The sequence below is a fragment of the Echinops telfairi genome, unplaced genomic scaffold (assembly GCF_000313985.2).
Source record: "Echinops telfairi isolate 266 unplaced genomic scaffold, ASM31398v2 ScPeMD7_7424;HRSCAF=8462, whole genome shotgun sequence".
Lineage (NCBI taxonomy): Eukaryota > Metazoa > Chordata > Mammalia > Afrosoricida > Tenrecidae > Echinops > Echinops telfairi.
This window is the reverse complement of record NW_022111324.1, coordinates 62,493,898-62,519,866: the sequence shown is the minus strand read 5'-3', so window position 1 is coordinate 62,519,866 and position 25,969 is coordinate 62,493,898. Positions and strand designations below refer to the sequence as shown.

Genomic DNA, 25,969 nt, shown 5'->3' with positions numbered 1-25,969 from the left:
ACAAATTCTACTTCTTTTTCACATACAGGTAGATCTAAATGTTTTATATATAAATCATATGCCCCTCATTATTTGAGAAAAAAGAATCTCTCTCTGTCTGTCTGTTTTGAATGGGAAAATACAAATTGTCAAATTTCCTTTTGCCTTCAGAAATTTTACTTTTTCCTGTGCTGTGAAGTAAAATACGGGGGGTGGGGGAAAGGTGCATGAAGTGAACCTTATGTTAAAAACAAACAAACAAGGACCAACTCCCCCAAGAAGCACTTTTCTTTTTAACATGTTGGTACAGGGCACCAGGAGCTGTAATCGACTCGATGGCAGTGAGTTTGGGGTTTGGAAATGACTAGGAACTATTGTGTAGAATCCTTGTCTAAGAAAACATACCAGGTTATTCCTAATTCTTGTTAGGTCTAGCACTTAATTTAATTCTCAGTACACTTAAGGGTGGGGTGGGGGGGATAAAAAGAATGTTTATTGAGCACTGAGGTGCTTTCTCGTTGTTATCGGGTGGATGGCAATGTCCAATTCATAGCGACCTTCCTATTGGCGGAACGGAAATGCCCAGTGGGATTATCCTGAGCTGTAGTCCTTGCAGTAAAAGACTGCTGTATCTTTCTCCTGCAGAGCAGCTCATGGGTTTGAACCGTTGATTTTTGGGTTAGCAACTGAACAAGTAAGCAATGCATCACCAAGACTCCTTAATAAGATCTGTAGTGATGAATAAATGAATTTATTTAAGCTAATGAAGTATGCAGTTGAAATATTTTCCAAGTGAGATTTACAAGATTCATTCACAGTTCCTTTGCTGCGGCTGTCAGTGGGCACTGTTTCATTCTGTTGTACTGAGTTGGACACTATGAGTGGGAATTTAATTGATGACGGCGCCTAACAACTGATGCTTGTGTTTTCATTTTATTCCCTAGCTTACAAAAAAAAAAAATTCACTGTCTGTGTTCAGCTTTCTGTCTATTTCACTCGGAAGCCAAGCCTAACAATGATAAAGTTGGATACAGACGAAACACAATTTACTAGAGACACAATCTTGTATTTATGTGCTACTTTAAATGTTCCATTTCAAAATAGAATTTCAGGAATTAGCTTTGGATCAGCAACCACCAAATATACCAGAGTGCATGTTTACAAGAAAGGTAGTTACCATGCATCAAAATATTTCTTGAATTGTTGAGGAAGGAGCCAGACAAAGCCCGGGATGAAATGCCATCCCCAAGTTCGACTGAGCCAGAGTCAGAGCTAAATTCTCGGCAGCAAGCAGGAGACTCAGAAAAGGCTGACTTTAATTACAAACTTTATTTGTCAATACAATTCACAGTTTTTACATGGTGCATTCCACCATATGAACTTTCAGAACAGTTATTGAGGAGATGTGTGTAGCTTTCTTTCTAAAAGAGCCTGACTTTCTAGAATTTTGGTTAGATTTTCTTTTAAGTTTATAAAAGTACCTTCAACAAGTTAATGGAATATTTACACTTCTAGTTTAAATTTAACTTTTGGAAAATAAGCATCTATGATTTTTGTCTTTTAATGATATTGGATTTGTTTTTTAAGACTTTAATTTGAATGGCGCTTGATTCAGATTAAGAGAAGAAGAAGAAAACAAGAAAAAGGGATAAAGAGAAATCTGTTTTGCAATTATATTTAGGACAATTATTTTCTTTCTGAATTTTAAAAATTACATATACAATGTACAACAGACCTAAGAATGAAAGGAAAGGAGAAGGAGTGATCAATTGGGTGTCATTTCTGAATTTCTTCTGAATATTTGGAAACATCCAAAGAATTGCAGGATATAAAATGAATCTATGAAGAATTATCAGCCTTTCTATCTAAAAAACAAAAACGACCTAAAAAATCAAAAACAATCCAAACACACTCTCACAAAATCTCTCAAGATTTAACTTGTGCTATATCAGCTTTATCTCTACTGTCAGAGATGAATTGTGCCTGCACGCCACACGTCTCCGTGTGCAGAATCCCGGGGATTGCCGTTTCCAGTGCAGAGCGCAGCCACAGAGGCTGCAGCTGTGCCTTCCTCTGCAGCTGCGTCACCTCCCTCATCTGGTGAACGTCAACCGAGGGGCTTGGAAAATCGCACAAGCCTCTTGAACATCAAAAAACAAAGAGTGCTGGCAGTACACTATTTATTGGGAAATGCTCGTAACACATTGTTTTGCTCTCTTCTTTTCATCCGAATGGAAACTCACGCCAACTGTCAGAAACCACCTTCAGTTAGAGCCATTTTTAACAGTTTCCTTTTGTCAGATCATTTTATATATTTGGAATGGTCTTCTTCCATATCTATCAAAATGTATCTTTATTAATAAATGGTAAATTCCAATTACTGCCAGGAAAAAAATTGGGGAACAGCCCATTTTACGGGCCTGGTAGCAATTACACAAAGTACTCATGAAGGCTGGTGGCATAGCAGTGAAGCGCTCCACTGCTAACTGCAAAGCCAGCAGTTTGAACTCACCAGCTACACCATGAGAGAGAGATGGAGCAAATAGGCTTCTGCAAAGATTTATGGCCTTCCAAACCCTACGGGGCCGTTCACTCAGTTCTTCAGGGTTGCCGTGAGTCAGAATTGACTCAGCAGCGTGAGTTGTCAGGAATGGGTGTGCAGGTACCACTGGTACTTGAGTCAGGTCAATACTCAGAAGTGCCATCTTTGGACCTCAATTCTCCACAGTGCCTTTAATACTATGGTCTCTGAGTGTTGCTTCAATATCCATCTAACGTGGCATCTATCCATTCATCGGGAATCCTCACTTCAGTCATTTAAGAGCTGCAAAAAGAATATGGTATTGAAACGAGACGACTGGGTTTAGGATGGTAGAAGTGAGCCTAGGGGGCGGGGAGAGGGAGGGAGAAACCACACATTAGCTAGAGAAGTTCTGTGTCTTCATAAGATAAGGCACTGACAGAAATTTCTTAGGTAAAAGGCTGCATAAGAATCCCTTGCCATTTACAAAAAGAAATGTTGTCATCCATAAAATGGTCCATGTCTAGGCTCAGTTCGGTAGACCCTGAAAAGTTAAGGGCTGACCCCTCAAAGCTACATGATTCCCCAAAACCATTATCATTCATTCTGAGGCCGGACGGCACAATAGGAAAAGGGAGGGCAACAGTCTGGGCACCAAGAGGCATCAGACATTGCTTGCTTTCCACTTGTCCAAGACAGCGGACCACTCAACAAGCATCATTAGAAGAGTGCTGGCTCAGCATTCCACATTCTGTTGACAGCAGATGACCATGATGGGTGTATCTATTTTTATTCCCCCTTTTGAGCTCATGCACAATTTAGAGAATGTTACCAGCAACAGTCATAAGAGCATATCAAAGTCCTCACCTATGGCTATGCCTAAGGCTATTTAATGTTCTCAATAACAGCAATCTCTTCGCCAGCACAGTGTGGTGTCAAACCGTTCAGATAAATACTCTCAGTCTTCAGTAAGGGAGGCAAGACATCCCTCTCGCTGGTCAGGTGGTTTACTGACAGGGTCCTTCTGCAAGGAGTCAGCTCCTGATTGTGGTTTCCAGCTAGTTCTGCTGACAGTTTCCGCTTAATGGAGGTGGCACGCTGGAATTTGTCATAAATCTCCACACTCAGCCGCCGTCTGGTTTCTTTGAATTCAGCTGTGACGTTGGCTGTCCACTCAGCAGCGTGAGCCCTGAACTCTCCCACCTGGAGCGTACATGCAGAGGAAAGAGAAAGAGACACCAACACGGTAGTCAGCATTTCTGTGTATCTATTTTCAGTGATTTGGGCGGGGGGCGGTAGAAAAAGGAAAGTGCAATCTTTTGCAATATTGGTGGTCTGAGAACTGATGAAATGAGGCAAAAACATGGAGCGCCAGATACTGTTTTCCGCAGCTACCCCAAAGCCATTGCCATCAAGTTGATGTTGCCTTATGGCCACCCTGTAGTGGGTTTCTGCGACGGTGTACCTTTGTGTGAGTTAACAGTCTCATCTTTCTCTCAGGACACAGCTGGTGGGTTGAACCACTGACCTTCTGGTTAGCAGTCCACTGTTTACCAAGCATTGCCACCAGAGCTCCATTGAAATAGATATGGCTCTAAAAAGTGGTATATGAAACTCTAAAAATTAACCTTGGAAAAATTAACAGACAACTATAAACTATATTTTTCAGAGGCACTTGCTCTGTTTGTGTTTGTATCCACATGCTGTGATGGAAATGTCTGGTGCCGTAACATGTCAGCTTCTGGCTTGTTCCAAAGTGCCGCAGAGCACACACATGTGGACTCTGTGCAGAATAAGCCTTCTCCGCTGGGTTTTCTAAGTTCTCACCTTTCAAAAGCAGATCACCAGACCTGTCTTCCAAGAAGCCTCTGTGTGGATTTAAACAGTCAACCTCCCAGCTCAGAGTTGAGTGCTCCACTGTGTTACCCGGGTATTCCTAGCCCCAAACTTAGTTTTAAAAGAGAACACAAATCTTTGAGAGATTTCTTTTCATCTGTGTCTCATTTCACAGCTCTGCTCTGACACACATGGGGCCGCCCTGAGTAGGAGTTAACTCCACAGCAACTGGGTTGGGGGATCAGATGTTTACCAGGCTGGACCATGCAGCGAAACATAGAGCCGAATGCAAGAGCCTGAATGGTGCTAAACCTTTTGGGTGACCTGTTGGGTCCCAGCAACAACGACGCTGTTTGCTCGGGATATGAAAGTAAAAACCAGACACTGTGTGTGCAAGAACTTTGTACATGTAATGAATTGAATTGTGTTCCCCCCAAATAAGCCTTGTGATTCTGATCAAGATGGTGGCCTAGGCAGACGTACTACCTAGACTCTGCCACAAATATCCAAGAAACCTAGAATATAACCACAGGCCTGGAATACTGAGCTTCAAAGAAAAAGGGGACGAAACAGATAAACTGTCAACTGGAAGAAGAAACTGGACAAAAGCAACGAATAAGAAGACCTTAGAGCTGTGAAGTGCTAACTGGCCCCACAGGCCATTTTGAATTGTTGTAAGCAACCTTCTGTTCGAGGCAAGAACCAGATAACTGGTTCTATTCTCACAAGACCACAATGGTGCAAACCTTGGTGATCGGCAAGCAGACAGTTATCATCCACGTCTTTACCCCCTCAGAGTCCTGAGGACCCAAAGTCTGGCCAGTCTGTGAGGATCATCACCACCACGACCACCACCCTGTCCCTGCGGGGAGATCTGGTCAGCCACTTTCCTTCCTGCACCCCAGCATGGCTCCCCTCCAGCCAGAGGTGGACCCTCATGATGAAGCAGACAGAGTGTATTGTTGCTGAGGTCGAAGAGGGGCTCCCTCATTATCACAGGAACCTGACAGCCCTGAGTGTGGAGGCATGACCTCGACATGAGTCAGGCACCCAGGGGCTGCTGGCTCCATGTCCAGGGCACGCATGTGCACGGGCTGCAAACTGCCAACCTGCTACCCTCATGATCTGCGGCATGCAGGGCCATGGACCAGGCACGAAGACGGTGCTGTCTCTGTGGCTGGGGTGCATATGCTATTATAGACCAGACAACAAAACCTTGCCACCCATGCAGCTGGCCATGTACACCTTGGCCCGACCACCCACATGGCTGTTGGTGCCCCTGCAGATTGGATGTCATGAGTCTTTATTTTCCAATTCTTTTCTTTTTTACTCTTTCCCCACTTTTGCATTTTTTTTGTTTTGCTGTTGTCTTGTCTTTTTAATCCTTCACTTTGTGTGTGTGTGGCCTATATAGCAGGAGGCTGCACTATCCACCACTATGCAATCACACTGACCCGCCCTCTGCCTCACTTACTGGACACGGTCCACATCGCCCTCTTGCACTATTGATCCATGATAGATGGTGACTCACATCAGCCCAGCCTGCGCTCACTGCTCAAGTGTCGGAAACAGCAAGCAAGGAAGTGGCCATTAAAAGAAGAGTGGCAATGTTGATTTCTGATGAGGTAGCCACTAAGGCAAAAGGCACCCAAAGAAGCAAATATATTCCTCTGTGTAATTGATAATATACAAACAAAAAATAACCAACATTAATAGCAATGGAAAGAGAGTGCCTTTTAAATATGGAAATTGGACCGGATGCCCTTTTTCACTCATCCCTTTCAATATTGTATTGGTCATCCTAGCCAGAACAGTAGGCAAGAAGGAGAAATAAAAGGATCTCAAATTGGAAATGATGAAGTCAAAGAGCTGAACAGAAAATTTCAAAGGGTAGCTCAAGAAGACAAAGTAAAATACTATAATAAAATGTGACAAGATCTGGAGTTAGAAAATCAAAAGGAAGAACATGCTAAGCATATCTTAAACTGAAAGAATTTTTTTAAAGTACGAAAGATTCTATGGGCAATAACACCTCAATGGATACTCTTGAACCTAAAAATGTGTAAATGTACAAATATTTCTAAAAATAGAAACAGTAAACGGTGTGAATATGTTCAGTTTTTAATAGGTACCAAAATTTCTGAATGAGCCTCTCATTTTCAAAGTCAGGGTTCCCAGTAGATACACTTGTTTCCTCTTTCCACACAGGTACCCTCTGCTTTTAAATGGCAAAGACTCTTGTTCCTGAATATTGACACCGAAGTAAAAAGTTCTCGAAACACCTGGTGATGTGCTCCCTTATGGACGACAGGCAAAAAAAAAAAACCCTTGGGGCAAGTCTACAATTTTCTGCGAGTCACAATTGACAGCACTCACCTGCCAAAAAGGACCACTAAGGATATTTCAAGATCTTAAAGGAGAAGACCTTGAAATTACAAAATAGGGCAATCTCCTTGAAAGACAGTCCACAGGCTAGAAGTGAGCATATTATAGCAGCTCTGGACCAGACAGCGCCACAGACTGCACCAACCCTGAGTTGAAGAGCTTCCTAAGGCATTGCCTGTTTTGAGTACCCACAGGGCATACATAATAAATACCAGCTGAAAAAACCTTCCTTCTGAGACACAATACATGATGTAGCTCAGGCCAAGGCAAGAAAGTACTGACATTGACACTTATTATTAAGTAAGTGTGATTTTAAAATTTATACTTACAATTGACTTATGAAAATGTATATTGTGGTAGTGGCCTAACTTTATGTCAACTTGAAGATATTTTAAGGATAAGGGTGCTTTCAACCTGTTAATCAGGTGACAGCCTGATGGCTACTCCTTCTGGGTGTGGCCTTCTCATAGGGAGAGCCCTGGGACCTCCCTTTCTCTGTCTGCCTTCACTGTCCTGCTGATGGGGCCTGCACTGCAACAGGCGGCATTGCTGACTGACTCACTTTGTCTGAATCAGTCTCTGCTCTTAGTTTCCAAACCAGCATGGTCTCGTGGTTTTTGTCTTCCCATTCGGGATCAATTCTTCTCAACCAACTTTGTAAGCACTTTTTTTTTTAACCCGCACCTTAACTACTTTTGCTCCTTAAGGCTCTGTTCTCATTTTCCCTGGATGATCGTATGCTTCCAATTGTTTTAATTACCATCTATATGTTGATGATTGCCAAGCCCCTATTTCTAGGTTAAATCTCTCTACTGAATTATGTATCTGTGAGAGGAACTGCTTACTAAAACAGCTCCACAGTAGATGACTCCAGACATTTCAAGCTGCACATATTCACAGGTGAAACATTTTAACTTCTTCCTTTATTTCTTATGTTGCAGAACACCACTATTCAACCCTGGTATCCCAAGTCGAACTTCAATATGATCATTTGCTCTTCCTAGCATTTAAATTTACTACAAATTAATCCAAGTCTTGCTGCTCAACCTCTTTTACTCTCAATGTCTTCGCTTCTCTTTATTCCCCTTGCAACTTCCAAGGTCCAGTCCATCATTTTTTTCCTCATCTGGATTTACTTCAGCAGCGTCCTAACTAATCCTGCCACCTTAGGGGGCATCTCCTCTCCCATAAATTCTCCACACAGCAGCAGTGTGTCTCTCCATAAAAACATATTAGAGCAAGTCCCTCTCTCTGGCAAAATATTCAATCAATTCCCATTTCTCTTAGGAGAAATTCTTTCAAATCTGTACAGTGGCTCCTATGAATAATAGCCTACCTACTCCTCTGGTTTTAACTCTACCCATTCCTCTCAAATGTTCCTTCTATACCATCCCAAGCATTTATTTCCTTAAACACATCTCTCTTTGACTTCATTCATTCATTACATATTCTGCTTTCTGACCAGGATAGTATTTCCCAGGCTTTTTTTGAGATGGTTCCTACCCACCCTAACTTAAACAGTGTCAGGGAACCAGTCCCTGATTTCTGTACCACATTAGGCTTGTTATGGATTGAGTTGTGTTCCCACAAAGGATATGTTTGATGCTTAGCCCCAGTGCTTCTAAACATAACCTTGTTTACAAAGAGGATCTTTGAAGATGTGATAAGTTGAGTTAAAATGAGGCCATGCCAGGATGGGTTAAGGCTAATCCAACAGAGACATAGAGACACAGAGAAAATAGCGATGTGAATATGGAAAGAGAGATGAGAGCTATGCCACTGGAAGCTAAGGAATGGCTGTGAGCACCAGAAGCTGGGAAAGTTCCTTCTCCTGGAGTTTATGGAGAAAGAATAGCCATGTGGACACTTTGAATTTCTTGCCACGAAAACTATATTGCTTTAAACCATACTTTTTTAAAAAACCCACTTATTAAGGCAATTGTAGGAAACGAATTCAAGGATAATGTATTCTTTTTACCTATAACATGTTGTACTTTCTTAGTATCACTCCCATACCATCAATATAGTAATGATAACTAGTTTTATTGCTATTCCAGGCTACATGGCAGTAGAGGGATTAAGTCAACTCTCCGTGTCACCAAGTTGATTCTGACTCATAGAGTTCCCGTTGGGTTTCCAAGACTTTTAGTCTTTACAGAAGCAGACGGCTTGATCTTTCTTCCTTTAAGTTGCTGGTGAGTTCAAAGTGCTGGCCTTATGGTTAGCAGTTAAGTTTGTAGAGTACTACGACACCAGAGCTCCTCAGCCACAATAGATACTACACTTGATCTAACTCACAAGCCCAAATAGAACGACATCTACCATATTTTATTCAGCATTTCCGGCACCTGGAAGAGTAGACATACTGGTCATACAATAAGTATTTGATGAAGAAATGAATGAATGGCAGATAAATCTATCATGTTTGCATTGCATGCTCCATTAAAAAGATCTGTTTCCTGATGGACTATGCCAGATTAATCTGTTTCTTTTGGCAGGAAGATGCAGCCAGTGAATAACTTTATTCACACCCACACTCATCAGGTGTTTTTAAGAAATTCATAGAAAAGTACATGATGAAAAAAAATCTATGCACAGTTAATAAAAATAAAAAAGCACCTGCAGAGAAATGACTTGGTCTAGCACTTCTATGCACAGTCTTTGTAACTCCGAGCAGATGGTTGGATAAGCACATGCAAATGAGGTATAGAAGACTTTAAGGAGGAATTGCTCAGTATACTGATGTCCTCTGGTATAAAGTAAGACATTTCAGAAGCAGGAATGGAGAATCTCTTGACACCAAGAAAGAGCCAGGAGTGAAGAACAACAAGAACCCTGCATGGAGAATCACAGTGCTGAAACTGCTGAGATGTGAGACAGAGCAGAGAAGCAGCCAAGAACCATGAGACAGAGTGGTAGAGGGAGTCCCCCATAGACGGAGTCAAGTGGAGTTCCTTTGAGCAGAAGGCTGCCAGGTGGGTGACCTTTGGGCATTTACCCCTACTAAAGGGGTTGTATAACACTTGCCTGAAGAGGGCAAAGGCCACGGGACTGTGTGGTTGAAAGGCCAAGGACCTGAGAGAGATGTGCCCATTGGCACGGCTGAGAAAAAGCTCTGTAGACCAAGAAATCATTTCTTTAACATTTTGCAATCCGTGTCCCTATTAAATCCCATAATCATGAGTTTCGTCTGTGAGTTATTTATAACCATTTTCCTAGACTATTGAACCCAGAAGTGATGTAGAATGCTGTGGGAGGAATGGTTGGTATCAGAATAGGATAAAGAAGGCATGTAAGACCTCTGCCTCATAGGAATCATCCTTGGGCCGATGTTGAGTCGAATTATCCTTCCCCTTTGTGCAAACAAGATCAGACATGGCCCTCGTGCTATTTCTTCAGCATCAAAATAAGCTCATACTAATTTGTTATAACATCTCTGAGCAACCTCTAGCTTGAGGCTCTAAGAAGGGTAAGACATCAGTTTGAAAAGAGCAACATGAATTATGCTAAATTTGAAGCAAGAACATACATCAAATGTATGGTGAAGTTTCGATAGAATAGTAAAATCATTGATGCTTGACAAGGCCACAGAGAAAGAACCAGCTTAAAAATTAATAAATTGCTTTAAGAAGGGATGAGGTGATGTTGAAAATAAAGCCAGCAGGGACAGATCATCCACATTAATTCATGAGGAAACAATCCAGTTATGCCTTAATTAAGGAGAATTGATGATTAACAGCAGAAACAATAGCTAACACCATAGACATCTCAATTGATTCCGTTTACACAATTCAGGCGGAAAAAACATCAAAATTGAGCACATGTTCTGCTAGATAGCTGCCCAAACTATCCACCCAGACCAGCTACATACAAGAGCAGAGCTTTCGATGGAAATCTTAAGCCAAGTAGAATACAGACCCTGACGCATTTCTTGGAAGAACTGTAACAAGAGATGACTTTACCAGTGCCACCCCAGGAGGAGATCAGTCAGTATACACGTACTTATATTATACACAGTATACACATGCTTACATTATACACAGTATACACATGCTTACATTATACACAGTGTATACGCACTTACATTAGTGTCAGCCAAGAGGTGGAAGACCTCTTGTCAAAGCAAAAGAGAACTGATAAAGAGTAAAGATCATTGCAAGGCTTTTGTTTGTTTGTTTGTTTCTAAAGATCAAGGCGACTTGCTTCTTGACTTTGTGGAGGGCAAAGAGCAGTAAGCACTGTTTATCATGACAGTGTTCTGAGAAAATTAGCTGAGGCTTGAGGAGGAAAATGGCAAGGAAAGCTCCACTGAGCATCCCGTTACCACCACGACAACGCTCCTGCTCTTTCTTCCCATCACACAAGGGCAGTCACTAGGCATCCACCTCACAGTCTTGATCTAGCTCCTTCTGATGTATTGTTGTTTTCTAATCTTAGAGGATGTTTTTTCAGTTAATAACGTAAAACAAGCTGCACTGACATGATTCAATTCCCAGGCCCTTTCGTTTTTTAGAGATGCACTCAATGGGTGGCATTATTATTTCAGAAAGCGTCTTGAGCTCATGTTGAGATATAAAGCTTATCTGTTTCCATTTTTATCTTTTAATTTCATTTCTATGAACTATCTGAAATCCCTTCACATTCATAGTAAAGGTCCAGAATAAATATTTCCTCAAACTTTTCAGTGTACATAGAGCCTCCTCTCTGATCCAAGAAATCAACGATGCTACTAAATCTTGGACAAAGTGAAGCACACCGTCCCTGCTGTATAGTTCCTTTAAGGTAGCCTTCCTTTTCCTTCCCCTTTCCCTGCCACATCCTTCCACTTACAAGATTCTAGCCCTGATGATTAAGAACTCCTTTTCATTCTTCCCACCCCTTGCATGAGATATCTGACTAGTCTATTCCAGACCTGAGCTTCATATCCTTTATGGAATTCAACCTTAAAACTAGAGAAGGGCTAGCACAGTTTCACTTTAGAAGAGTCACTAACATCTTTGTCAGCGACTCCTGTAAACCATTACAGTCTTGCAGACACACAGGGGAAGTCCCAGCCTGTTGTCTTTTGCGTTGCTGAGTGGGCATCGACTGATGGCAGGGGGTTTGATTGGGAGTTGGACTCTGGATTGAGGATGGGCTTGTCTGAAGTGCAGAGATCTTTAAGTAGGTTCCGATTTTCTCCTTGCAACTCCTCTTATTGATGCCATTGTTTTATTGGTACTGATGCAGTATAGAGCACACTCAGTCCCCAATGAAACGTGTGAGGGCAGAATTCCCTAGGGATCGCTATTTCTCTGCTCAAAACTATGGAAGGATCAGCAATCAGTTGTGATTTCCACTGGTCGTTTTTCTTATATAGATTGCAGAGTAAAATAATATCTCAAAGGATTCCATTTTTAACATTAAATATAAAAAGGATTAATGAAGAACATCTGAATATGCATTACAAAATCAGAATTCTACATCGTTTACTAAAGTATACGAGTAATTAAATCTACTTCACTAAATGCCTCTAAATGCCTCTCTTGTTCTATTTTTCTTGTTTGTTTAATGACTTGTCATCTGAGACTCTTATTCTCTCTCTCCCAGGTAAGTCTGCACTGGATCACCCCAATCATTTCTTCTAGCAGCCTGTGTAACACTACCTGAAGATAATTTTCAATTTTCTCAGGCTGAAAAAATTAAACAAAGTGATAGCTCCTGAATGCATGATCTTTATCAACTGCCATTTCTAAGGAGTCTATTTTCCGGTAAACAATTCTGCAAGATGCCAGTGACCTGATTTTCCAAGATTGAAGGATGATTGGTCAGGAGCAGTACTGTCTTACACTTTCATTTTCCTTCTGATCTGCTTCTGAGCCATGCTTCTGTGCTAAGTAACTATATAATCGTACTCTGCAGGAACACGGCTTCTGGGTTGTCATCGTCCCCCACCAGCTATGATTTCCTAGCATTTCACTGTTGAATATCAGGTACTACGAAGTAGGCTCCACAGTTAAAACAAAATGCCACATTTGTTCTAGCTCCTATAACAGTCAACAAATAATTATCAAACAAAAGGCCAATGCAAAAAACTAAACTGTGCTGTTTAATTTATCCATAGGAGCCCGGGAAATACCCCAATTTAAGGATAAGTCTAACTTAAATGATCTGTTTATTGGCTCTAAGCCTCTATTTCAATTTTACGTTCAGAGCCATCCAAAGCTTTCTTCCTCTGAGTACTTCATTAACACTCTTGCGTCTCTCCATTAAATTGGAAAATCGAGTGCTCTCTGATTTGACTGTGTACCCAGAAGCATCGTGACCACCCTACGTGGTCCACTACTCATTAGCACTGAGACTTCTTGATTCTCTTTGGGGAGTTGTGGTGCCCAGAATTTTTTATAAAAAAAAGAATAAAACTCTAAATTTACAATTACATCTATGCCTCACTTATTGAATACCCCATTATCCTACTTTTAATATTTAAAATATTAAAAAATCTATGCTCTGACTATTGTATACATTAAAAATACACAGCTGACAGTCAGGAGGTAAGAGATGAGATTAATGTTGGCTATGATGGTTAAAAGGAGTCCTGGGGACATAGTGGTTTTGCACTGGGCTGCTGACTATTCTACACATTAAAAATACACACCTGAGAGTCAGGAGGTAAGAGATGAGATTAATGTTGGCTATGATGGCTCAACAGGCGTCCTGGGGACACAGTGGTTATGCACTGGGCTGCTAACCACAAGGCCAGCAGTCTGAAACCACATAGCAGGAAGATGGGGTTTTCTACTCCCCTAAAGAGTTAGCCTCAAAAACTCACAGTGGCAATTGTGCCCTGTCCTAGAGGGTCACGATGAGCCAGGGGCAGTGAGTTTGGTTTGCTTTAGGTTTGGTGACGATTAAGGTAGCTCTACCACGATTCTCAGAGGTTTGGTAGAAATGTAATGATATAATTTGACAGTTAGAGAATGCTGCTGTCAAGTCCTCTTTCGTGATCCGACATGGTCATCTTTTGGTTTTGCACACTGCCCATTTCCATATAACGACCTGGTAGTACTGCTGGGTAAGCATGGGACTGCTACCCTGAGATCTGTGACTCAAAGCCACCAGTCGTTCTTCAAGAGAGAGATGAGGCTATTTGCTGCGGGAAATATTTAAAGTCTTAGAAACCCAGAGAGGCAGTTATTCTCGGACCTACAGAGTTACAATGAGGCAGAAATGACTTGATAGCAGTGTGTGTTTGATGGTTTGTTTGTTCACTTCTGAGTAGAAATTTGTGGAATGAATTGAATGTAGCAACAGAAACTTTACCAGTACTCTATGATGAGGGAACAATTTTTCTCTGAAAGTCTCTTTCATAAATATTGCCATGAGTAACTCCCTAATGGCGCTCACTCCAAGCATCAGCCCCAAACCAAACTAGCTGCCACGGAGTTGACTGTGACTCTCGACAAGCCATGTGTTTCTGAGTTCAACTGCTCCTTCATAGGTGTTTCCCACAATACTTCTGGGTGGCCTCTGGGTGGACTTGAACTGCTAACTTTTCAATAAGTGACTGAGTACTTAACTGTTTACCTCACCCAGGGACTGTCACTTCAGCTAAAAGGCAATTCCCCACTCCTCCCCGCCCGCCAGGAGTCCTACAATCATGTCCTAGTCATTTTCCTCCCAACAGATCTTATCCTGGTTTATCTATTTTTATTTTTCATTCTAATTGGCTTTCCCTTCTCTTTTCACCTAACCACCACTAACGATGAGTAATATGCGCTCATCGCAGGCACACCAGTCCCTTTCCTGAGCTTGTAGCTGCAGGAAGAATGTCCCTCCGAAATTCTGTTATCTTTCGATTTTTCAAGGTTTTTCAATTACCAACTGTCAACTCAATAATGGATATTACTTTAAGAGCTTCAATATTTCTTAAAATGATTCTATTTTTGTACAGATATAATCATTGTTTTCATGTGGGCAGAGTAACAAGTAGAATACTTTTTCCTAAGGGATGCTTTCAAAATAATGCGACGCAAAGATGGACATTCAGGATTTGCTAATGGCCATTAAGTAATTTTAAGGGCCCTTGGGGCTCAGGGATTTCAGTGCTCCACTGCTAACCAAAAGATGGGCAGTTTGCGTGGACGAGCTACTCCACAGGCAAAAGAGAGATGTGGCAGCGGCAGTTCTCCCCTGTCCTATGGGGATGCTAGGCGTGGCAATCGATTCAAGAGCAAGGGCCTCTGGGGTATTAAGTCACCAAGAATCAAATGGAGAGGTGTTCCTCATCTTTGACCAGTGCATTTGGGGGATTTACTTCTCTTTGCTCAATGCTCACTACATTAATTTTTTTTGAGGAAAGTATAAATACTAAACGGAGCTAGCTGGGATGTAAACACCCCTCTTGTTAAATTTGTAAGAAGGAACGTGGAGTCTACTTTGCATTCCAATTTCTGAGGTTGCCTAGACTTTGATTCCTAACAATGATCATTAATTCATTTGGTGAAGTATTGACATGCCATTGCATTATTGAACTGTGCAGTGAAAAAGAACAATTCAAATTATTCTCTTTACAGACCAACTTAAGAAAAGAAAAGAAACAAAGATAACGTGTGTCACATTATCTTGACAGAATAGCACATGATGTTTTTCTCTGGTTTTCCGGAAAGTATATGTAATATTCATAAGGTCGCCTTCATTTAAATGGCTTTTTTTAGTTAGCAATTTCTCCACACTTCTGAATCTCACACACATTAACATCTTTGTCTGAAGATTAAGTACAATAGCTTTAATAAAAAACAATGTCAAGAAAAGATCTAATACTAATACCATGAGCTTAAATAATATCTCCTAAAATTTTCAAAGTATTGTCTGTATGCTAATGGCCTGGATTATGCGGTGGGGCTGCAAAACCGAACACTCCCTTGTGATGGAGTGAACTCCGCTTCTTGCTTTTGTGACAGTACAAAGAGTGGCTGAACACACTTGACCGTCTCCGTGCTGTTTGGGCATTAAGGAGCCCTCTTGTCACTCTCGATGAAGCCTGGGACTACTACCTGCACAGTTCGATTCCCTCAGGTGATCCTCAGGAAAACACTGAGGCCGTCTGCTCCTGGAAAGACTTGCAGCCTCAGAAACCGTTACGGGGCCACTGTGAGTTGACAGTGACACGATGGCAGTGGATATCACGTTTTGGTTGATTGGGTCTGCTATTGAGGTTATTTTTAGCAATCCTTGTTTGTAGAACTCATTCGACTAACCCTATAACACTTTTCTTTTTGTTGGGTAAAATTTTATGCAAAATCATTCCCATGTGGTAAAGATGGGGACACTGAAAAATATAGAATATAAAATGGTTACTGTACCTAAAAATCCCACATATCCCAGTATAACCGTTATAATAACTAGAGGATCTCCAGTGGGGTGGTGGTTTATGTGTTGAGCTGCTAACCAGAAGTTCAACGGTTTGAAACCACCTTCTCCATGGGAGAAGGATGAAACTTTCTACTCATGTAAAAATGTACCATCTTGGAAGTCCAATGGTCAGTGCTACTCTGCCTATAGAGTGGCTATGGGTTGTAATCAACTTGATGGACATAAGTTTGATTTTTGTTTTTTTTTATAGTAAGTAGATATTGGTGATGAAGACTATGACAAGGCGTAGTGAGCGTTTCTTTTTAGTGTAAGTCCTTAAAATTATAGAGCTGTGCAATAAACACCAGGCTGAAAGTCGGCACTAATGAGGGGGTGGGCTGTCATCTTAATGCATTTATTTATCTACAGAGTATGGCCATTATGTACTTCATTAATATTAAGCATTTAATCATGGTTCAATGGCCACTATGTACTTCATTAATATTAAGCATTTAATCATGTTTCAAACTCATTCTGAAAACCTATAATTAACAGTCGTTAACCAATAGCAAAAAATGGAATTTTCCGTGCATTCTAGGGCTGTAGGGGCATCAATCCAGTTAAAAATGGTTTTGCTTCCTTTCTTCTTTCCCTTATTTCATGACCAATTTAGAACCCAAAGTAAGACAGGTCTGTGTGGAAGTTTGGGGAGAGGGCTCTGTGCCTAGAACAGAAGGGCAGCCCCAGTGCCCTCCTGGAGCGGAGCACTGACAGAAAGGGCAGCAGTGCACCCCAAGAGAGGGATGCCTCGCTTCTCCTGCTGGAGAGCAGGCACGATGGGGAAAGCTCCCCTGCAGAAGGTGCGTGGGGGGACGGGGGCGGGGGCAGCAGCATGCAATCATGGCTCAGTCAGTAACTAACCAGTTGGCGCTGAGTTGGTTCTTACTCACGGGAACCCCATGTGTGCCACAGAACTGCTCTCCATAGGGGTTTCCATGGCTGATTTAATTTTTTTTCCGGAGTGGTAAGTTAGGCCTTTCTTCCAAAATGTCTCTGGATATTTTCAAAGTACCAAACTTTAGGGTAGCAGCCAAACACAATTCCTGCTTGTACCACCCGGGGACTGAGGAAGCAATCTATTGGGAATGAGAAGACACTGATTTCACTGATGGAGAGTGAACTCACAGCTAGGAAAAAGCAGATGTTAGCAGGCATTCTGCTGTGTTGGATTGGAATGGGAGACTTCAATACAGACAACTGATGTCCAAGACATATTAAAACAAACAATCAAGCAAAAGGACCTCCTTGCCATCCGGCCAAGTTTGACTCCCAGTAACCCTTCAGGACAGAGTAGAACTGTGCCTGTGGTTTCAGAGATAACTTAGAAAAAAATTAATGTTAAGTTATTAATTTTCTTTAATTTATTAATTAAAAAATACTTCCCAAACCATTTTACTAGGAGGCAATCCAGACAGCCTACCATTTCATAGTTCAATCAGAGTAGAAAGCCTCATCTTTTTCTCATGGTGGTTTCAAACTGCTGACCTTGCTGATAGCACATTGTGTCACGCTCTATGACCTGCCCCAAACAGTCACGTAGACGGAAGTATTAGCATGCTTGGGAAGGTAGAGGGGCAGTGAAAAAGAGCAGGGCCCTCCATATGATGGACTGACACCGTGGCTGTCCCAATGGGCTCAAACATAAGAACAATCGTGAGGCTGCTGCCGGGCCAATTGATGCTTCATTCCATTGTCTATGGGGCTGCTCTGAGTCAGAATTAACTCCATGTCTCACCTAAGAACAAGTACAGATCACAGGTCTGGGAAACTTCTTCCCCAAAGCAGCTGCTGAAAACGCGATGGAGCAAAGCTTGACTCTGTGACACAGGGTGTTGCCGTCGGTTTCAACATGGCATTGAATCAACTCAATGATGATGAATTGGCTTTGGTTTTATAATTGATCATAACCCATTGATTTAAACAGAAATTCAAAAGGCAGTACTGATGTAAATAGATAATATATTTATAACTTATAATAGAAATAATATAATTTCAAAATATCTTTTCACCAAGTGCCTGTAATTAATTCTTATCAATTGCAAAGGGAAACGAGTGCCTTTATAATGGAGAAGGAGTATTGGTGGCGCAGTGGTTTCGAGTTGGGCTGCTAACGTCAAGGCCAGCAGTTCAAAACCACGTGCCACTCTTTGGGAGAAAGATGGGGCTTTCTATTCCCATAAATTTACAGTCTCAGAAACTCACAGAGGCAGCTCTACTATGTTCTATAGGATCACTATGAGCTGGCACCGACATGACGGCAGTGAATCTTTTGTTTTCCTGAAGAGTGGAGAAGCCAGGCAGATACCACTTCAATGTGATCTAGTTAATATTACAAACAATGGGATAAATTGAAATTGAGTCTCATCAGCATTACGGAATGAGAATAGATTTTATGTGTGTTATGTAAGCTTACAATATTTGGTTTTGCCTTCGCATTGCCATTTGAAATGTTCTATTCAGCTTTTTAACTTCATCATTTCTTCTTTTTTCTTTAAAAGCAAGTTTCAGAGTCTCTTCTGACATCACTTTGATCTTTTCTTTCCTTCCTCTCGTTTCAATGACCTTCTCCTTTTTCCATAAAAGACAAACCGATCTCTTTGGTCAGAAATACTTCCAAAATGCTCCCTCAGGGCTTTGTCTCACATCCTGTAGACCTGTTCTGGGGACAGACCGGGCCCTGGAGGAGGACATCATGCTGGGGAGAGCAGAGGTACAGAGAGGAAGAGGAAGGCCCTCAAGGACATGGACTGACACCGGAACTACACCTGTGGGCTCAAGCCCAGGGAGCATGGTGAAGATGGGGCGGGGCCAGGCATGTTTTGTTCCGTTGTGCACACGGGTGCTATGGGTCGGAATCGACTCGATGGCACCGACTACCACAGCAACAGTTAGGTTGACAGTATTTACTGTGAGGGGCTGTTCAGTCAATTTGGACTCGTGGTGACCCCATGTGTGCAGAGTCAGAGGGTATTTAAGGCTGGAACCTTCTGGAAGCAGACCATGAGGCCTGACATCGAAGGCGTCTCTGGGTACTTTGAGCCACTACATTTTAGCTAATAGTTGAGCACTTTACAATCCGTGCTACCTTGAGGCTCCTTTTTAGAGTCATAGTGGTATTTGTAGTTTCTGAATATTTTAAAGAAATGTAACACATAGTTGTATTTATATGACAGCACTTCGAGTTCATCTTTTAAATTTTGTATTTTTGCTTGTGTTTTAAATATATACCGTACATTGTGGTACAGAAACATAGTAGTAGGTATATCTAATTTATGATACACATACAGCAAAAATGCCTGCTTTTTTATGATAATGCACAACAAAATATTGGAGACCACCTGGAAAAACAAAATGGATGGATGGGAAGTCATCTCCATGGAAGCAGAAGTTACATGCGGGGGGGCCCCCCCACTACACCCCCCCCCACCCCCGTGCAGGGAGCCGCTGGCGCAGTTGAACACTTAACCCCCGGCCATCAGGATTCATTTGGGCATGGCCTCTAAAAGAAGAGCTTCTGAAATTAGCAATCGGGTTACTGTTAGGTGAGACTTACTAGGAATTGGAATATCTGGGGACAAGGATATGTTGGGAGGGTGGATATCAGAGTATCAGTTGGTTCATGTTCAATGTGCGATGATAACCATTTGGTTGGTTTCTAAAGGCCTGGTCTTCACAGCAGCTCCTGCCATCAGTGCTGGGAAATTTCAACCTTCATGTGAGTAGCTCATGAGCATGAAATTATCACCCACCTCTCCCTCCAGGGTGCCTACCACTGTAACCCCTGTGATAGATAGGTCAGCACCCACTCACATATCTAGATTCTGTACCTAAGTCTGACTAACTCCAATCAGCCCAACTCTTCGACTCTCTGACTGCCACCACTTTATATCGAGTCCTCATTAAGTCTTACAGCACTTGGTCCCTACTACCCACGTCTATTCTTCACCTCCAGATTTCTTACTTCACAGTTCTAACTTCTCCTCACAAAGGATCACTTCTGTTGTCTAAATAGCATCTTACACATAGCATCTTTTCTCATATTACTGTTTTTGTACACTGCTCTATTCCAAGTTAACATAACTGTGTTCTGTGTTGTGGCTATGGGTTTATATGCATCATCTTTCCTCTTGGATCTCGGTCACTCGGAGGGCTGGAACTGTGCCTTGGCAGTCTTTATCTTCCTAGTTCCTGAGATGCTCAATAAAACCAAGCCACCACTGCGATTCAGTTGACTGGACCCATAGCAATCCTATAGGGTTTCCGAGACTGTCCATCTTCATGGGTGCGGACAGCCTCATCTTGCTCCCATGGAGAGACTGGTGGGGTTGAACTGCTGAACTTGTAGTCAGCAGCCTAATGCTTAGCCCACAGCACTACCAGGGCTCCTTGTGACACACAAGAACTTTCTTTTAGAAACGCGAACTGTTTAAATAAATTGCTTTTCAAAAGCCTATGTATCCTAAATCTATCGTAAGCTTAACTCAAATATATCAATGGTACAAAATCCGGTTAAATAGGTAAACCTGGGGCCAATTATTTCAATCCACTCAACTCAGTTTGTATGCAGAACATGTTTGCATGTTGGAAAACATTCTTTTTTCTATTAAGATATATTTATTGTTTTCCTCTAGAAGTCGGGAAGTATTGTTCAGGTGACTAGGGTTAAGCTCGTCTCTAATTGGGTCCCTTATTAGCACTGATGTCAGTGCAAACTCCAGACGAGCGGCTGGAGACTGCCGCGTGTGAACAGAACGACGAGAAGTAAGCAGTGAGCAAGTGAGAAAACAGGTCTGCCTTTGGCTGCTGTTGTTTTCTGAGGTTGATATGTTAACCACTGAATAAAGGCTCCACTGGCTAAATATATATCTACTCACATTGAAACTGGGCATTACAGAATATGGAAAACAAAATATCCCATAGGCTTAAGCAGATTAAGGAAAATTCCAACTTCTTTTCTAAAGAGGAAATTGCTGGGAGCAATTTCTCTAGTAAGTTCTTTCAGATACAATTGCCTAGGTGTGGGTGTGGTTCGGCATTTACAGAAATCCTCTACAATAATTGATGACCCACATAGGGCTGTCCACGTTGACAGTGGATGAAATGGAGAGGTAATTAAAATAGGAAGGTCCAAAACAGTCCCTAAGAATTGCTTCAGATTGGGGTGAAAATATGTCATATTGTGATTTTGCACATCTTCTATCACAGGTATATCAATTTGTCTTTTGCTCCTAACCTTTCCAGGAGATGTATAGCCCTGGAAGCCCACAGGGGCTGTCTACTCCTTTGTACAGGGTCCTATGAGTTGGATCTGACTTCATGGAAGTGAGTTTGAGTTTGAAGGAGGCTAGTAAAATTTTAAATTCCATACACACCTTGTATTTATGCCTGACCTTATAGGAGAGGCTTCAAATAACTTTGAGAAGGATATCAATAACGAATGTGCAATATGAAGAGCATAATCAATGGCACTGAATTTTACATGTAGAAGTTGTGGAATCGGAGAATGTCTTGTTTATAGTTTTGCCACAATTACTAAAAAAATCACATGAACAACAAGTACAAGGAAGAATATGTTGTAGAATGGAATGTGGTTAATAATCTTACAACTCTTCTTATATGATGAAATTGTTGAATTGTATGTCATGCAGATGAAATGCTAATAAACGGTTACAAAAAAAAGAAAAAGAAAAAATGGCATCAAAAGAGAAGGAAATTTTCCATGAACTTTTTGCAGCCTCCTCATCTTTCTCTGGGGTGATGCTGCTTGATAAAATGCCCTACGATTACCATCTTGAAACAGAATGAAAAAGGGTCATGCGCTTACCCTATATGGAACGCGTACAAAAACAATCCGGAAGACAAGTAAGAAGTCTCAAAACACCCTACATTTGGGGGAAATCATGTAAAACCAGTTTTGTCTCCCTCCACTATTTTGAAAAGTAAGAGCAGCAGAGAGGGAGGGTCTAGTAACACCGAGCCTTCGCTGCACATTGAGCAAGTGTTCACAGCTGCCTTTCCCAAACCAAATTTAGCACTGCCAAATGAGTTCTACAGAAATGCTGCTTGCTGTGTGGGGACATGTTCTGTCTGACAAGCACATCACTGGATTTCCATTAAATAGGCTGAAGCAGCAATGAGGCTGGTTGCCCGAGAAAGACAAAACACACAGAAAGTCAAGCAAGTGGCAATGGCAATCATACAGCAGCAGTGAAGGCAGTCTCCTAACCGAGGCAAGAGCTGACTCTAACACTCAGGTCAGGAAATGTCTGGGGTCCAGTCTCCCGGCAGAATTTGTGAATTTGGAATCACCAGGAAAACTTTTCCTGATTGAAAGGCTAAAACGTGGGAAGCTCCATTTGTGAAAGGGAAGTCAAAGAGCCAGGCTCGAAGACAGAGTCCCTAGATCATTGTAAACAGGACCACCCCACCACCATCACCACCCCCAGACAGAAAGATGAACGCCCCCCCTCCCGTGGCCTGCAGGCATGCATCCCTTCATACTGCCTGAAGAGAAAAGGACGCCACCACAGAGACAAAAAGGGGAAAATTGATTTCCTTCCTTCCTAGTGCTGATCTCCTCGGGCAAGGCTAGCTTTCATACATGCAATGTTCCCATCATGCTCTGCTTTGGACAACAGGTTTTGACCTATTTTTGTCTGAACAGAAAGCTGTGCTATATGAATTTCTGTTACAGTCTTGCTCTGGCTATTTTATGAAGCCGGCATTACATTATGCAGATCTCTCTGAGCGCCACAGGTCTTTCAATGTCCATTTTTGTTTTGGCATTTGTTTTGGATGGTGGGGGTGGGGGTGGAGGGAGGGTTTGGGGCATGTAGATGACCAGACTTTCCTTCTGAGGCACTTCTGGATGAACTCAAACTTTCACTTAGCAGGTGAGCTCATTATGAGTTTGCCTCATTTGGGACTACATGGATTTACCATGAATTGGACCTAGTTAGCTAGCAACTAAGGAGGGGGGCATAGTGGTTATGCACTGGACTGTGATCTGCAAGGTCAGCCATTCAAAACCACCAGCCTCTTCGAGGAGAAAGATGGGGCTTTCTACCCCTATTGATAGTTATGCAGTCTCAGACACTCACAAGGTCCTACAGAGCCACTCTGAGTCAGCATCAACGAGAGGGCAGTGAGTTGTTTGTTGATTGTCGATGGCAATCGTAGATGGTATCAGACCAAGTACTAGAGAGGGAAGTAAAATCCAGGCAGGAGAAAAATGGCAGTGGGGAGGCAAGGATAAAGTCAAATGCCTCTCTGGGTATCTTGTAGGCATTACCTTTTGTTATTGATTTGATGTTGACTAAGTCCACCTTCTTTGTCCCTCACATCTAACCAGTGTTTAGAGTGGGAGAGGTGGGAATTTTGCCCGAGTCTGATTGTCACATCTTTGAGCCTCAGATAAGAGTTCTCAAGGCCTTAAATGCTTCCAATTTCTCCTTTCACAAGGCTCCTTGTCTTCTTTGCATTCAGATATAAATTCATTGGGGGAGCTGGGTCCCCAGACCCACAGAACTGGAGCTAAGTACCTTCAAGTTGAGCCTTACAGTGGAGTTGAATGCCCTTTGGTCCTTTATTAGCAATGCTAAAATAGGTTTGCAACCTTGCCCTGATCAGAGAAGAGGCCTGGTGCTTCCCTAAAATAGGTTTGCAACATTGCCCTGAACAGAGCAGAGGCCAGGCCAAGAGGTTCAGGGTCAGAGAGAGGTCTGCCTACAGTCAGGGCAGAGAATTTCCACCTATTCTGACTAAACAACTATATTCTGAATATTTCTCACCTGAATTGCAACCTGCTAACTTCCTTAATGATTGTCTTACTTCTGAATATTATCTGTGAGTTCTTTGGGGCCATTGCAATGAATTATAGACAATAGCCTTAGAAAAACAGAAATAGACAATAGAAAAATAGAGAGCTGGGTGAGACAGAGCACTCATTTACAAAACTCTTCAAACTTCGTTTGTCCAACAGCATAAAACTCATAACTATATTGTTTTATGAGATAAGTACCATAAAACCAGAGAATACTGGAACTTTGTTTACATGTGTTTTATCGACTATACAGAGGCATCTTGCTGTGTGGATATTAACAAATTACAGAAAGCCTTGAGAAGAATGAGAGTTCCTGAACACTTCATTGTGCTCATGAGGAACTTGTTCATGGATCAAGGGGCAGTTGGAGAAACAGAATAAAGGAATATTGCATGCTTTAAATTCAGGAAGGTGTGCGTCAGGGCTGTGTCATCTCACCACATTTACTCAATCTGTATGCTGAGCAAATAATCAGAGAGGTTGAATGTGACAGCAGGACTGGAGCAAGGCTTATTAACCACCTGTGGTCTGCAGATGACACAAGCTTGCTTGCTGAAAGTGAGGAGGACTTGATGCGCTTGTTGAGGAAGATCAAAGACTAGTCTTCAGTCTAGATTGTGAGTCAACGGAAAGAAGACCAAAGTCCTCACAACCGAACTGATAGATAATAATCCATCATAATAATGGAAGAAATTTAGAGTTCCCAAAGATTTTGTCTTGCTCGGATCCAAAATCAATGCTCATAGAGGCAGCAGTAGAAAGATCAAAGGAAGCATTGCATTGTGTAAATCTGCATGCTGCACGGGCGAATCACCTGAGCTTTCCCAGTGGGAAAATGCAAAACAACAAACCTTTGCCTAGTTTGGATGTAAAACTGTATATAAAACACTTCCAGTTTTGATAGCCTTTAAGCTTTCCAATATCTCAAGTCAGGAACATTTTAATATTGTGCTAGTTAAGCACCACCACCCGCATAGGCCCGTGCAAGCTGCAAGAACCACCGATTTTATTTTTCATTAAGGTAGCACAGAGATGAAACATCTACACTGGCATATAGTATGTACAATTGTCGGAGGAAAGGGTATGTGAGTGGTTCTTCTTTCCCAAGCGGCTCATTCAGAATGCCTTAAATGGATCAAAGAGCATGGCAGGCACCCCACCTCCAAGAAAGAGCACTCCTGCTACATTCCAATGGGAGAAGAAGCAAGGGCTCGTTGACTCCCCCCAGATCTGTATCCCCAATACCTAGTCAAGTTTCTGACACACAACAGGCAACCAATGCAAGCCGATAAACAAACAAACAAACGGGTGCTTTTGGAAAGGAGCCATCTGTGCATAGATTGGCAAGCGTCTTCTATGTGGTATAATAGTCCCCAATTTGCACATCAGAAACTCTTCCCAGCTAAGTCCTCTTTTGCTCCTGCGTTCAACTGTGCATTACGTTGCCTTTTGATGAATTCACACTTACAACAAAGTGATGTTGCAATTCGCGTGGCTTCAGATTGGAAAGCAATTCTTCGTCTGCTCTGCTTACATATGTCCCTGCTGCCCTGCTTGCTTATTCAGAAATGCACACTGATCACAAAACAGTCGTCTCTACACTGAAGTTATATTTAGATGGAGTCTGTGTAACAAGTCCTTCAAGAGTGCTAGAAATGATACAAATTGAAGTGAAGATAGTAACGCATACACGTATACTAACATATATTTGACTCTGCCTGTATGTGGAGATGTATATAAAGATGGCACAAAATACACAGCAAAATAAACACCTCAGCTTCTCAGTGATGTGCATCAGAAAACTAAAGAGCCCACCAACATATCCCAAGCCTTGTCATTTATGATATACTCCAGAAAAAAATGTCATCACAACATCAGAGATGGATTTCTTTGTATGGTAACATTTGCCAATATACTTACTTTTCTACTTAGCTTTGGTCAATATCCCATACAAAGAAAGCACTTTGCTCAGAGGATACTTAAGTATTTAAGTGTAACAGGGAGAAACAGCTAGGAGACAGAAAAACAAAAAG

General features: G+C 41.9%; 1 protein-coding gene across 2 annotated transcripts in view; it reads right to left on the bottom strand.

Moving 5' to 3' along the window:
* Positions 1-1,307: 1,307 nt before the first annotated feature.
* Positions 1,308-25,969, bottom strand: part of KCNK2 (potassium two pore domain channel subfamily K member 2) — a 247,703-nt gene continuing 223,041 nt past the window's right edge. The window contains exons 7-8 of one of the 2 annotated variants that reach the window (XM_045298085.1): positions 3,368-3,703; positions 1,308-2,803 (exon numbers count right to left, since the gene is read on the bottom strand). In XM_045298085.1, coding sequence (XP_045154020.1) covers positions 3,386-3,703 — 318 coding nt within the window. In that variant the 3' untranslated portion in view covers positions 1,308-2,803; positions 3,368-3,385. Of the gene's footprint in view, positions 3,704-25,969 lie in introns of both variants that reach the window. The other variant, XM_004699895.4, reaches the window with a different exon arrangement.